At 34.9% G+C, this 15,573-nt stretch overlaps 1 protein-coding gene across 5 annotated transcripts in view; it reads left to right on the forward strand.

Annotated features, from left to right (window-relative positions):
- Window positions 1–4,429: 4,429 nt before the first annotated feature.
- The window catches only part of LOC107773091 (uncharacterized), an 81,901-nt gene continuing 70,757 nt past the window's right edge, over window positions 4,430–15,573 (forward strand). For 3 of the 5 annotated variants that reach the window (XR_012706081.1, XR_012706080.1, XM_075246646.1), the window contains exons 1-7: window positions 4,430–5,614; window positions 7,409–7,553; window positions 11,442–11,720; window positions 11,969–12,136; window positions 12,291–12,506; window positions 13,674–13,768; window positions 14,208–14,379. Coding sequence is in view for 3 of the 5 variants with exons in the window: in XM_075246646.1 (XP_075102747.1) it covers window positions 4,746–5,614; window positions 7,409–7,553; window positions 11,442–11,720; window positions 11,969–12,136; window positions 12,291–12,506; window positions 13,674–13,768; window positions 14,208–14,379 (1,944 nt within the window). In the remaining 2 variants the exon portion in view is untranslated. Of the gene's footprint in view, window positions 5,615–7,408; window positions 7,554–11,441; window positions 11,721–11,968; window positions 12,137–12,290; window positions 12,507–13,673; window positions 13,769–14,207; window positions 14,380–15,573 lie in introns of those variants that run through there. The other 2 variants (XM_075246647.1, XM_075246648.1) reach the window with 2 other exon arrangements.

Consider the following 15,573-nt stretch of genomic DNA (forward strand, 5'->3'; position numbering starts at 1 on the left):
AATTATTATCATTTTATCTTATAATTTATACTTTATACGGAAATTGGTAAATAAAAATCACTGGTGTTCTACGAGTACCAGATTTCACTCTATTTATTTAATGAGATTTATGATTTTAAAGATAATAAAATGAGTAATTATGTTGGTTAATCATCGTTGACTTGCCTGACTGTGGCGTTAGGCACTATCATGGCCTATAGTGAATTTTGAGTCGTGACATTTACGGACCAAAAGATGGATAAAATAATAAACTTAAACTATTTACTATATGATAAGGGTAGTTTTTACCTTTTTACGTTTAGTTAATGATACAATCTTGTATAGCACAAAGCATATTTGAAAGATCTCGAGATGTCTAATGGATTGTTGACTCATTCTAAGACCAGAGCAATCAAAAAGTTTTACATTAAAGAATTGTAAGATCTTTAATGGTTGGTTAGAAAAAGATATTGAGGGCCGTTCTAATTATTTGTGCAAGAATATCATTTTTTGGGCTATAGAAATTGCTATAACAAGGTCAGAAGTACATTGTTGAAGTATACAGGCCAATGCATTGCACTAGACTTGCGACTTGGGCCAGCATGTTGCACCAAAACACGTGAATCAAAGTTCTCTGAAAAAATTGAGCCAATGTATTGCACTGTGCTTGAGAGTTGAGATTTTGAGATAGTGTTTCGTACTGGAGTGGTATTTATGTCAGATTTTAATGTGTGAAGTTTGATCTTTTTCTAATTACTTTATTTAATAGCTATAAATACCTCATATACTCATTCTTTGTAAGAGTTTTGTTATATTTTGAAATTGGTAAATATTGTTGTGATGATAAATCGTCTTTGTTATGATTGCACTTTGAATTACTTTCAAGCTTGATCCTAATATTAATTCGTTCTTAGATCTTTATATTGTTGATTCTTTCTTATTATTAATTTACTATAGACGTTCAGTTATGGTATGAGATTCTTTATTTTCTTCAATTTATATAGAGATTTCTATCATCCTACTTTTTGTTAGTTAGTTTTATATTTATAGTCACTGTGTATATTTTATGTATATCAGCTCATCTTGAGATCATTTTACAATATCCTTTATGTTGAATTATTCTCGAAAGTGCAAATCTATCTCAAATATTTTTTACGTTACTGGCGAGAGAAAAATGTATATGAATTTCATCTATTCCTAGTATGTTAAATTATAGTAAAATTCAAGATTAAGGTCACACATATATTAAAAATATATGCTCCAAATTTGTATTAACTTTGTTACTATTTGAGAAAACTATTTTGTTGATAAGATAGTTGTTGACAAACATAATAAATTTCTTAGGGGATTTGAAATAAAAGATAGGTGTTAAGATATTGCAAATCTGCAAGATATAACTAGTTAATTATGATTTAGTTGTCGTTATTAGGAAACATGTCATAATATCATTACTTGTAATAAACGATATTATGGCTCAAAACCCCTTTACATCGATTTTTATATAATTCTATTTTTTTACTAAATTATTTGTTAAAATGTTATTGCGGCATGCATGAATACTATTTTGAAAAGGGAAACTTACATAAACCACTACCTTGTAAGAGCTTTTAACAATCTGTAGCTACATTTTATGTATTTATATTTTGTAGCTAGTTTTGGATAATTCGTTGTATTTGAATACATTGTTCTGGTGTATTTTTCCCCCGCATATATTTGAATGCATCTGAATACACTGTTCAATTGTATCCAACCTTATTTGATGTTGCAATGTTAAACGTATTTGAATATATTTACACTAAAAAAATAACGAAATTGAGAATACAATCAACTCTCCGGCGAAATATACAAAATATAATATATTTAAAAGGAAGAATACAATCAAAGCCAGACGAATCTCCGGCGAAATACAAATAATAGTGTATTTACTCTAAAAAAAATGAAGAATACATTCAAATTCTTTTAAAAATACACCGTATTTACACTAAAAATTAAAGAATACATTCAAATTCGGTCAAATCTCCGACGAGAATATAAAATACATTGTATTTAAAAATGAAAAATACAATAAAATTTCGTCAGATTTCCGGTGAAAATACAAAATACACTTTAGATCTCTGACGAAATACAAAATACACAATTTTTCTAGCATGAAAGGTAGCAGATGAGAAAGAGGCAGCTCCTTTTCTTGTCATGAAAAGCAGTGACAGAGGAATAAATTTCTGGCCAGACAAATACACATAGATATGAGATACAAAGAAGGAGAAGAAGCCATGGATTCCGTTATCTCCATTAGATCCGGATCCGGTGACGCCTCCAATCTTTCTCCTCCATTGTTTTCGTCGCCAATAATGGATTGATCGTAACTTTGTGATTTCAGATCTGGATGCGACGGTGGATGGTGGCGATGTTTAAGGGTGATTCACATAAAATGTAGTAGTGGTTTGGTAGCGGGTGGTGATGCGTCTGGTTCGACGGTGATGATTTGTGGAGAAGGCGTACGGTGGTGATGCATAGAGATGAGAGAAGGGGGGAGAGAGAGGCGTTTGTTTGGTTGGGCTCGGGTAGAGCTTTGCCGGAGAAGATGATTGGCGACTTCTCTACTGCTATTGCTCGCCTTTTCTCCTTCTGTTTTTGCCCTCTCCGTCTGTCTCTGTCTTTTGTGACAGTGAGGAGCCAGAAGGAGGAGGGAGATGGAGTGGTTGATGGGGGCTACGGAGTTGGACGACGGCTGGCCGAGGGAGAAGAGAGGGAAAAATAAGAGAGAGTTGAGGGAGGAGAGAGAGAGAGGGGGTAAGGGAAAAGATTAATAAAGTGGAATAACTCTATGTTTTTTATATAGCTATGATAGGTAAATAGAAAATTTATTGTAGTTATGAAAATTAATTAAATTAAAATGTAGTAGTTATTATCCATAAATAACTTTTGGAATTAGCTATGATAGATAAAATTTTCTTTTGAAAATAATAAATAAAGATTACTTACTAGTTAGAAATAGGCTTTAGTTAATTTTTTTAATTATTACTATTATTTATATATTTTATTTTTGCATGATGATAATATAAAACGATCTTAAGAAAGAACTGAAAGTTTATAGGCTTCCATTTTATTTGGGACTAATGTGTAGTTGTTATTATTGTGCTATTTAAATAAGGGAAAATACCCAAAAATGACCTTGTGGTATTCGAAATGGATCAATTATAACCCCCGTTTAAATTTGAGTCCAAAAATGACCCTGCCGTTATAAAATGGGTCTAATAATGCCCTTGTTTTATTCCAAATGGATCAATTATAACCCTCGTTTAAATTTGAGCTCACTAATGACCATGCCGTTAAAGAATGAGTCTAATACTTAGTTAGTAATGATTAGGGGAGTAAATGAATATTTAAAAACTGACTAAACCGACATAATCGTACCGTACCGAACCGATTTTTAGTTTTATTTTAATAAAACCGTATGTTTTTATATAAATCTATAACTGTACCGATAATTAGGGTATGTTTTTTATTTTATAAAAATAAACCGAAAAAATATTGAACCGTACCGAATAAATTTACATATGAAACATATATTTATATATTAAGTTTAAAAATAATAATGTATTAAAATTTGTACATTATTTATATTAATACATTATTATTTACAAATATAAATATTAGACTCATTCTTTAACGGCAAGGTCATTAGTGAGCTCAAATTTTAAACTTATTCGACCCATTCTTTATAAATATTAGACCCATTATCATTTTTAAACTTAATATATAAATATCGAACCGTACCGAATAAATTTACATGTGAAACATGTATTTATACTAGGTCTAATAATATGTTTGATATATTTACATGTGAAACATATATTCACATGTAAATTTATTCGGTACGGTTCGAATACATTTACATGTGAAACATATATTCACAAGTAAATTTATTCGGTACGGTTCAATATTTTTTCGGTTTATTTTTATAAAATAAAGAAGCTACCCTAATTATCGGTACAGTTATAGATTTATATAAAAACATACGGTTTTATTTTAAAAAAACCTAAAAATCGGTTCGGCACGGTACGATTATGTCGGTTTAGTCGATTTTTAAATATTCATTTACACCCCTAATCATTACTATCTGAGGGAGATAACAGTATTAGACCCATTTTTTAACGGCATGGTCATTAATGTGCTCAAATTTAAACGAGGGTTATAATTGATCAATTTCGAATAACACAAGGGCATTATTAGACCCATTCTATAATAATAGAGTTATTTTTGAACCCAAGTTTAAACGAGATTATAATTGATCCATTTCGAATATCACAAGATCATTTTTGGGCCTTTTCCCTTTAAATAAATACTCAAGGAATAAAGAGCACACGCCTATTTTTATTTTTATTTTTGTTGAGATTAACGCAGGGGTCAATTTCACGAAATAAAATACGGAAAAAAAAGTGTGAATTCTGGCAGTGGAAAGCGCAGCAATCTGGTGAGAACACTCTAAACGACGGCGTTCTCTCCTAGCAAAATGCTACTGTCCCAATGTTCAAGTCTCGCCGTCGAACTCTATATAAACTCCTCCTTTTTCTTGTCAACCTTTTCCCCTGTTTTTTTCAACCGTTGTAACCGATCCAAATCGCCATGAAATATCTCCAGAAGAATCTTTGAGAAAAATCCTACCTCAAAAACCCTAATCTTCTGTATCTCATCTCAATTCCTCTCTGTTTGCTTATAACATGAATCGACTTATAGTACGACGTTTGACTGTGTAACTTTTAACTATGGAAGACAAAGACACAGAGCTGCTGTGTAAAGTCAGCGCGAACCATCTTTTCTTGGCTCAATTCGAGCCATTCCGAGCCACTCTGCGGAGTCTTCGTGCTCGGAATCCTGAACTCTCTCGAGCGATTCTCCAAACAATTGTTGCACATGGCGGCAGATTAGATTCGATTACCTGGTCCCGCTCCTGCCCTTCTCCTGCACTACTCACTTTCCTCTGCACCCTTGAACTCCTCCATTTTAATGAACCTACTTCCCAACTTTGGTCTTTTGATGCTGCTACTCTTAAATTAAGGGCTGAATTCTGTTTGTACTTACAAACTGTGATTTCAAGGGTTTCAGAAAGCATCTCGAGTTTGAAATTGGACGAAGAAGCTGTTGAAAATGTAGATTTAAATGGAGATGCTTCGGGTATTAATGAAGATTTGAAGGGTTTAAGTGAAAGTTTGAGGGTTTTGGTGAAAATTGCTGATGTTGGTTTGAGGCGCTTGAGGCCGGATTTGATTGAAATGGATGACACGGTAGAAAGTGAGGGTAATTCAGGGGGAGATATTATAGTGGAGGAAGAGGAAATGACGTGTTTGAGGACGCTATTTTTGGAAAATGCAGATATCTTTGATGTTTTGTCTCTAAATATAGAGAAACAAGTTGGTTGGGTTGAGAATGAGGATTCGGGTATGGCAATCACAGTCAGGACGATAGTGAAGCATAAGGAGGTTGAGGATAGGGTACTTAAATCACTGCAAAAGTCCATTCAAATGTCACATTTGGATGCTATGAGGGCCTGCCTAATGAATAATGATGTGGATGTAGCTGTTTCGCATATTCAATTTCTACATTTGGATTATGGGGCCGATGAGGAGGAGTATCGGTATGTAGAATCATGGTTTTACATCATTATTTGATAAGTTCATAACTTAAATATATTTGTTTAATATCATTGTAAATAAATTGTTAAGTGACTGTTACCTGTGATTTGTAAGTTCATTGTTCCATGGATTGCTGAAATATGAAATACGTAGTTGGGTATTAGGAGTTACTCCGCACGGAAGTGGAGCATAAATTTCTTGATAAAGTAATAATTTTCATTAAAAGTAGGCAATGCATGCCCATGTTTGAAAAGTATATCAAACAAGTAGAAAACATTACAAAAAGCTATAGTTTTCTACAAAAGACACCCAATCTTCTTTACATATGGGAATCTCATGGGTGCACCAAAAAAAATAAGGGATAAGAGGTTATACTTCATCAGAAGCATTCCTATTATGCTCTTTCCATACGGTCCACATAAGTGCTAGAGGAGCTGCATCCCATGCTCTGTCACGTCCTTATGAAAGTGAAGCATAATTACAATGGATTTGTGGGAAGTTATTACTATCTTAGACCCTAGGCCGACTTTCACTGTGATCAAGAAGTAAAATGTTTGCATGGATTATTGTTTTCAGTTTGACTGATAGAATTTATTATAATAATAGTTTGTATCTGTTATCATTCTCAAAAAAAAAAAAGGTTAAAATAAAAGTTAACATTGACATGTCAATAATTTGGACGAAAACCTTGGAAGATTAGGGTTCGAATCCTACAAGTAGCAAGGTTGTCTCATAGTCACCACTTGTCCGTCGTTTCAATCTTCCAAAACAAGCAGAAAAAAAGAGGTGAAAGTGTTGCGTGATTTCTTCCTATCTACCGAAGTCTTGGTAGGCAGGGCTACCCGATACCTGAGTTTGTGGTGAAATAAGGTGCATACAAGTTTTCTAGGACAACATAGTTGTAACAAGAAAAAAGGTAACATCAAATTTGAAATTAGTACATAGTAGTACACTTTATATTAATTTACATTGTTAAGGAGAACATTCATTCTTAAATTTCTTTTTTAAGAGAATACAATTCTCCATTTTAAGGCAAAAGTCATATTTTTGAATTGGTCTAAAGTACAGGTCCAATAAAATGGGAAGAAGGGAGTTTCCATTTCCAAAAAAATTAGAAGAAGGGAGTTACACTCACAATGAAACAAAAGAGGTGGAGACTTTGCATATGCTTTATGAAGCTACTTACCTTATTGAAGGGCAGTAGGGCGTGGAAATATTAGTTTGATTAAGATTACTTCATTACTGCGGATTGTTTTATAAAGGCTGCCTTCAGACAAAGGAGTTTTTTTTTTATGATGACGGTAGTTTCTGGACCCATCACGCACCTTAACTATTCCAAAGGACAGCTTGCTCACGTTTTAATATGAAGAGTGCCTAAGAGTTCCATATTTATCACAACTACGGTTCTTTTTAATGTTTTCTGTTATGCCACTGAATTTTAGGATTGAGTAGGTGATTCATATTTGGTTAATGGACATGACCATATGTTTTTTCTCGAATATTATTAGTTCTGTCCTCAGCTAATGCAGATCAACATGTTGCTTTTCCTGATGGATGGTCAACTTTCTTTTCATGCACCAATATAAAATGCAAATATGCAATATATTCTATTTCTGCCATCATGTGGATGGAGAACATTGGAAAAATTAATTTTTACAAAATGACTGAATGGGCAGTGTTGGACGTGCTTGTGATATAGGAAGGAAGCAAAATGTGTTACTTTTTGGTGTTCAATTTATTTCCTGTGATGTTCTTGTCTCTGTTTCGTTATTCTATTCTTGTTCTCTGTTATCTAGCACGGTCTCAAGAGATCTACTCAGGAGGGTGTTACCTGGGAAGGACAATTATGGAGATGCTTGGTTCGAGATGCGAGACAAATTCTTATCAGTTTATGGGGAAGCACTTTCATCTCGTTGTACACCTCTTGTTAAGATGATACAGGTGGTGATGACATTTCTTACTGAAAGTACAGTCGATTCTGAATATTGGTTTTTCATGTGGAAATCTCACATAATTTTTTTTACAGCCTGCAATATCTGAGATTGTGTACTTAAAATGTTGTTTTGCTTTTGATAGTTGCTTAGTAAAGTGCTTCCCTTTTAAATCTTTGCTTGATTGCGCCCAAGGGTGTCGCATAGCGGTCAATGAAGCTGGAATGGACCATGGGAGACTGGGGTCCAAATTTTCAACAGAGACAGAAAATACTAGGTGTTTTATCCTCATCTTCCTAAATTTGGCGGACATGGTTTTCCAATGCATGTGTTGGTGGGAGGTAGTATGCAACCGGTGGATTAGCTGATATGTGCGAAAGCTGGCCGAACACCACCGAAAAAAAAATCTTTGCTTGGTTATGCACCCCCCCCCAAACCACCTATCGCGTTAGTTAGGTTTACCAAATCCTTGGTTATGTTCAAATCCTCTTTAAAATGTAATACTATATGCAAAATCAAGTATCACTATAATTACTCTTTTCCTAAAAAATTGACCTTGCCCCCATTTTAGGTTGTTCCAAAAAATTGACATCTTTCCTTAGATGAAATTTTTGTCTCTTTCTACCCGTTCGATCTAATAGAAGCTAACTACTAATTACATTTTTTCAACCTGATTTGGAATCCTATCAACTAACTGTTCTACTATGTTTACATTTGAAACCATTGCTTTATATACTTTCAAGATTAAATATAGGAGTGATAATTGTTCAAATTTTAACTTTTAATACCTGCCTTGTTCATCAGATTGGAGGAGTAATTTAGACGGCTTGCATTGTTTTAGAAGGATTAAATGCTCTCTCTTGAATTTGGGAAGAGGGTATTATAATTTTCACGGGAAAAGGTTATTCTTTCTACTAACAAATAGAAAGGTTTACAGAAAAAAGACAACATATCGTCAATAGCTAAATCTAGAACTCATAATCAGCTGAATGACTGCGCTGTGTTTTGGCCAGAAATGTTGAAACTGAAGCTTTACGCAAATCTTTGTTTCCAAAAATGGATTATATCACCATTGCTTGCTTTAAATCTCTTTTTCCAAAAATTGATTCTAGCACCACTGCCTGCATTATCTCTAAAATTCCTGAAAACATCTTCCTACACTTTTGTTATAATACCTCAGAAATGCAACAAAGTGATCTGACTGGTCTCCCACTACCGTTTGAACTCCATACTTTTTCAGTTCCCCGTGTACAGCTTTATCGAAAATCCTAAAAGCTCTAGTCCCTAGGACCCCAAATTTCATAGCTGATGTAATTTTTTTCTAATTAGCACAAGCTTTAGGTGAGCGAGGAGGTCATGGGGTTCCCACATGTATGGGTTTGGATTCCTAAGTGCCTTGAACGACGTTCTTTCCTTGGTTGACAACAATGAGGGCGATTTAAATGTGGAAAACTTGAGGAAGAAGATGATTACATATGTTAGCTAGTGCTTTATGTACGTATATTCATGCAAAAATGTGGATCACCTCCTATTTCTTTATCAAGTGACTACGCCATTGTGATGGGTTTGGGGTGCAGTGGATGATGTCACATTTAGTGTTGGATGCGCTACCTATCTGAGCCTTTAGGAGAAAGAAGGGAAGACATAAGACATGACATGTTTACCCACTAGTCATCAAGTGGATCCTGTGGAAGGACAAAAATAGGAGAACTTTTTGGGGAATCGAAGAATTTGAACCTATAAGGAATAACCTATTATTCTTAGTTAGCCTTTGGTGCACCCATGAAGTTCCTATTGTATTGAAGATTGAGTGTCTTTTGTAGAGAATCATAATTTTGTGTAGGCCTCTAATTTTTTGGTATACTGCTTGTATTTTTTCAAGTCAATAAACTTGTTTGCCTTATCAAAAGATATGTTTTTTTTCCTAATTAATGAAATTGTACTCCTTTCACCTTCCCACTCGTGTTCAACATAAAATCTCCTTACAAATTTTCTATCTTTTTTGCTATTGAGATCACTATGCATTTTGAAGACATATAACGAGTAGAAATATAACATAGTTCTTCTAATTTGTCTCGTTCTCCCCTTATAATAAGTGTTTAGTTTGCCACCTTACTAACTTCTTGTCGATTCTTTCAACCATTGGATTCCATGCAACACAGTCCTTGGAAGCTGCACCTAAAGGTAGTCCCACATAAGTCAGTCGAAGGGAGCTAAGCTTACAATCGAGGAATTCTACTAATGGTTCAATATTATCCACCTTGCTTGTTGGATTTATGTCAAATTTCTTCGTATTTATCCTAAAAGCCAAACTGGTAAAAAATCTCACACTATGCTTTTCAGATGATGGTGTTGATCTACCTTGTCATCACGTAACACATATATCATCCACAATTTAAGTTGAGACACTTTTTCAACATGGGCCCCCAGATATGGCTTGTTGTTATTTCAGTTTCCCCCTTCCGTAATAGCCAACTTCTGCAACTTCTGCAGAAATCCATATCTTCAATTAGCATATAATTGGAATCTTGCCCCTATTTTAAGACTCTTAATATAAAGATTCTTGGGGGCCATGTTGATCTCCAGCTTTAGAAATCCCTACACAGATTCTTCACTTACCTTAATAGATCTAGACACCAAACCAAAGTAAATAGGTAGCCAACCAAGCTCACCAGCAGTACCCCCTTCACAGTGAGGCTACTGATTCGCCATGCTTGAATGTGTATTCCAGCCTTTGTCCCTAACATAGAAGTTTGTTAGCTTCAGCTTCCGATGATAATTGTATAGCGAGACGGTATCACCAAACACTGACATCTTCAGGTTCTCACCTTTCATTCTCACTCACTTATAGCTTTCAGTGACCCTGTTGAGGAAGTTCTTCCTCTTGTGTGATTCTCCTAGGTATTGTCTGAGCTATGCTTTCTTGCCTAAAACACTATGTTGCAGTGTTATTAAAAGCCATCAATTTGTTGCTTAAACTGATGCAGTATGGAAAACAGAGAGTTACAGCCTCGTGGTTGACCTTATAGGTGAAGCGATGTGTTTTGGGCCGTAAGGTGCAAAATGATCCATAAAAAGCGGTTGATTCTTTTGAATTTGATTTTCCGAAGATAAGGAAAGAAGGGAAAAGAGGAAAAAATGGTCCTTTTCCATTTGAATACTAGGACTTTTCTCACATGCTTCTTCTCATGTATGGTTGTGGTGTTCTTATTATCATCATTGTCTTCTTCTTATTCTCGAGTTTATAATGCCTATTCTTTGCTGCTTCTGTTCTCTGGTTTTTCCCCCCTTTTCTTTTAATTCATTTCTTTCTTCTTTACTTCTCCTAGTGTGTTAGTCCTCTTGTACGACTTGTGGTTCTAGCTTCCTTTTTGCTTCTCCTTCTATTACCTTAGTACAGTATCAAAGTAATTTAGTGGCAAACAAAATGCTGTAAAACTAATTCTTTTATGTGATTGATTTATTGGAAATTGAAAATTATTTTTTTGACTGACGGTATGTTTTTTGGGCCTCATTGAAGTTACGCTTGATTATGCTTAGGTTAATATTGTTGTTATTAGTAATTTTAATTGTATTTGATGTTATAATATTACATTCATACATTTATACTAGTATTTTTGTATTTTCCATAAAACTAAGAAGTGTACCCTTTCTTGCTTTTCACTTAAAGCCCCATGAGCCTTTTCATTTTTTTGTGCTCTTCGTTTTTAAAACCACTGCTATGTTGGGAACTACCGTCTACAAACTTCTATTTTTTTGTATGATCTCATCTTTGTCTGAGTGAAGATCTAAATCGAACCTAGCTTTGGGCAGATAACCCGCATACTTATTTTTGAAGATACACACTTATACGCCCTTAATAAGTGGAACTGAATGTTGATTTCTGGAGTATTTACAGGTCATTCACGATGAAATGCTCTTGGAAGAGATTGAGAGTCTCAAAGCTTCTGAAAGTGAGCAGATTCCTCTTCCTCTTCAGCGTCTCAAAGTTTTTGTCCGAGAACTGAATTCTGAGACGACTTTAAACAACACAAATTCATTGCTGGAGACTGTTATTACTTCTTGCATGAGAGAAATGTACCATTATGCTCGTGTTCGTGGCTTGCATGTACTGGAATGTATCATGGATACTGCCCTGTCTGCTGTGAGAAAGGAGGAACTGCAAGAAGCCAGTGATGTACTGTTCACAATTACACCTTCTGCTTTTTATATGCAAAATCCCATATATAAGCTAGAGATTCATTTGCGTTGAGCATAAGAAGTCGCATTCTGATACTTCTCTTTAGAAGAAAGAAAAAAGAATGGCACATTCTGATGTTAACTCACTTGTTACTTCATTTTTAATTGACAATGAATTGCATTACTAACTTCTATCCTTTTTACCTTTTTTTGAATAAAAAATGTGTTGTATCCTTTTCTATATAGATTCTTTTGCTGTTGCCCCGACTTCAGCCTCTTGTAGCCGTCCTCGGTTGGGATCTTTTGTCTGGTAAAACGGGTTTAAGAAGGAAATTGATGCAGCTTCTGTGGACAAGTAAATCACAAGCTCTTCGCCTGGAAGACTCTCCACATTATGGAAATAGATCAGATGAGGTAGTTCCCATTCTTCTGTCATGATAGAGATGGGGCAGACTGCAGTTTTTTTTTCCCTTTCCTGTCTAATGTTATTCCTCTGCAAGTTATGTTATGTTCTTTCATGAGCAGATAAATTTGTAGGTTTTTACTTAAACTACCTTTACTTTGGCAGGTGTCTTGCATCGAACATCTCTGTGATCTCCTGTGTTATCAGCTTGATCTTGCTTCTTTTGTAGCATGCGCGAATTCTGGCAAGTCATGGAGTTTGAAGTCCTCACTACTGTTGTCTGGTAAAGAGTTTATGCAACAAGGAAATGAAGATGTGCAATGGGATCCCTTTGTTGAAAATTTTGTGCTGGAAAGATTATCTGTACAGAGTCCTTTGCGGGTAAACTCTATGCTGTCCTTCCACAGTAGAACATTACTGTTTGCACTGGTGATGTGTTTCGCGGATTTTTGGTTTCGTTTTATTTTTGGAAGAGAAGTATCTTTTGTATGAAGAATTTTTAATAATAGTTGAAGGTAAGCAGCTTACTTTCATCCTTTCTCTAGCCGAGGGTTTATCGGAAACAACCTCTCTGCCCTTCCAGGGTAAGGGTAAGGCCGCATACATCTTACCCTCCTCAGACCCCACTTGTGGGAAATCACTGGGTTTGTTGTTGTTTAGTTGAAGGTAAGCAGCTTATTTTATGTCCCACTTGTTTTTGATAAGGTATTTAATGTCCCACTTGTTCAGTTGTTCAATTCTATATAGTTTTCCTTTTTTTTTTGTTTGTATAAATATGTTTTACTTACAAATTTGGCTAGAGTTTCATTGAAATGCATTTGCATTTACTCGGTACCTTACTTGCCTGCTCATTGAATCTTGAGGTTGCATCTGCAGGTAGTGTGTATGGATTGTATGATACTATTACGAAAGAAGATGATCAAGTTAAGATGTCGCCTCTCTTAATATAATATTATCCTCAAATTCTAAAGATTCATTAAAAAAATTCTAAAGATTCATTAAAATTTGAGTGGTCATAGCCTGTCCACAGATGGGATAGAAGAGTGCTAACAACTGGTACATGTTCACATCCCCGATAAAAGGATCATCACGTTGCCTAAATTCACTAGAAAAAATAGAACTACCAGTAGAACCAATCCAAGAGCCAGAAAATTTTAAGTTTAAGATCAGCAAACAATATTTTTGGTAGATTATTGCACAAATTACTTCTCTCCTCTCTCTCTCTCTCTCTCTCTCTCTCCCTCCCTCTCCCATCTCTTTGCTTCTGTTATGATCTTGACTACCTACTATCCTTGTACAGTCAGATCTCTCTATAACAACATCCCTATATAACAACACTTCTCTATAAAAGCCAAGCTTTTTCGGAACCAATTTTTATGTTATGTTATAATATATGTTCTCTATAACAGCAATTCGCTATAACATCCAAAAATATTTATTACAAACGAGGCTGTTATAGAGAGGTTTGACTGTATTAACATGGTTGATTTAATTCTTTTCTTTTGCTTTGATAATATTTTGGATTTGTAATTCTTTGCCATCTTCTAGGTATTATTTGATGTGGTTCCAAGCATTAAGTTTCAAGATGCTATTGAACTGATTAGCATGCAGCCAATTACTTCCAATCTAGCAGCCTGGAAGAGGTGTGGTGACTCATTCTTTTGCAATGTGTTGTATGACTTAGGTTCAGTTCTACGTTTACATCATGCATGTAGATACTTTAGATTCGGCTGAATTGTAGGGCAGCAAGCATAACTTTGTAGAGATAGCTGCTTCTTTATTCACAGCAAGCATAACTTTGTAGAGATAGCTGCTTCTTTATTCATTCATTTTTTTTTGATAAAGTAATTATAGAGCTGCTGTGCTTGTGTGTCGATGCATTACTACTGAGCAAATGGCGCTTGTATTAATGTCCTTAATGTTACAGCATGATAATTTTTTTGAAAGGGTTACGACATGATTATTTAAAATGTTAAATTTTGTTCTTAGTCTGGGATCAAACTTCTAATGGCTAAAATGTGTATGGAGAAAGTAGGTACTCACTGCATATGTTTTCCTTTTATTCCATTTGTACTTTGGTAGGATGGAGGACATTGAACTCATGCACATGCGTTATGCTTTGGAATCTGCTGTCCTTGCACTTGGAGAGATGGAAAAGAATATCAGTGAGGGAGTAGGAAATGGCCAATTCAATTTTTGCTACCTGAAAGATCTGAAGAACCATCTTGATGCCATCAACAACATTTTCCGCAAGGTGTCTACTATCTGAAAATTTCTTATGTAGTTGTCTGTCTGTTCTTGTTCTTGCTCTGTCCTTGTCTTCTGTATTCTTAATTCAGTTAATGCAAGTGACTTTATAGTTCGACTCACACATTACCTCGTCAGTAAAGTCCACATCAATAAGTTGGTATATAACTTTTAAACTTCAAAATCTCATTAAAAAAGTAAAGAAAAATGTGAAAATATAATGCTTATCTTTGATTTGTGCACAGTTCTGCTTTCCGATGCTCAAATGGTTCACTAGGACGCTTGCTAACTGCTTACTGTGTCATGTATACTAAATAGGTGATGTCAGCAGATGTCAACAGGGGAGTGGCTATCACCCCTCAATCAAGAGCCCCTTATAAATTGAGCTAAGCTGAATCATGAATCATGTGATATCTTTTCGTTATCCTTTTGTCTGCCAGTACGCAAGTTTTATAATTTAAAGTAGGTAAAGTGAAAGCTTTAGAAAACCTGGATTGCAAAAGATAGGAGAAGAATGAGCAACAATTATGCTGGATTATCTTGAACAGTGTCTGTATGGTTGGAAATGAGGACAAATGAGCAGTAGAAAGAGAAACCGCTGAAATTCCTAGATCCTCCGCCTTTCTATGTTATTAACTCAGGAAAAACTAGACATTCCTAGGATATTTTACCAATCCAACAATTGGGAGGAGAAAGAGGGGAATCCAATATAGTTGTGGGTTCTATAGGGAAAGAGGAGAAAAATGGTTCCACTGAAAAGCTGTGCCATTCTACCTCCTGAGGATTTGTTATGTATATTCGTTGATGTCACACCCCAAATCCCAAGGAGACTTGACGGCACCCATTAATTCCTGTCGGACGAATCCATAATGCCTAGTATGTCAATAAGCTACACTTGCAGAAGGACATTCATTCACACATCACATTGTTCCATGCAATTGTTTTTTTTCGATCAATTAATAAATTTCATTAAAAAAATGGCAAGAAAATAGTCTGTATACAAGAAGTATACCAAAAAGCAGAAATCTTACAAAAAGAAATGGCTTTCTACGAATGACACTCATTTTTAATAGAAATGGTTTTCTATGGATGACACTCATTCTTCTATACATATAAGAACCTCGTGAGTGATCCAAAAAGAAATATAAAGGATAAGAGCTATTCCTCAAGTGTACAAAATCCTTTTCTACTCCATCAAAAA

Source organism: Nicotiana tabacum, chromosome 23, assembly GCF_000715075.1.
Source record: "Nicotiana tabacum cultivar K326 chromosome 23, ASM71507v2, whole genome shotgun sequence".
Lineage (NCBI taxonomy): Eukaryota > Viridiplantae > Streptophyta > Magnoliopsida > Solanales > Solanaceae > Nicotiana > Nicotiana tabacum.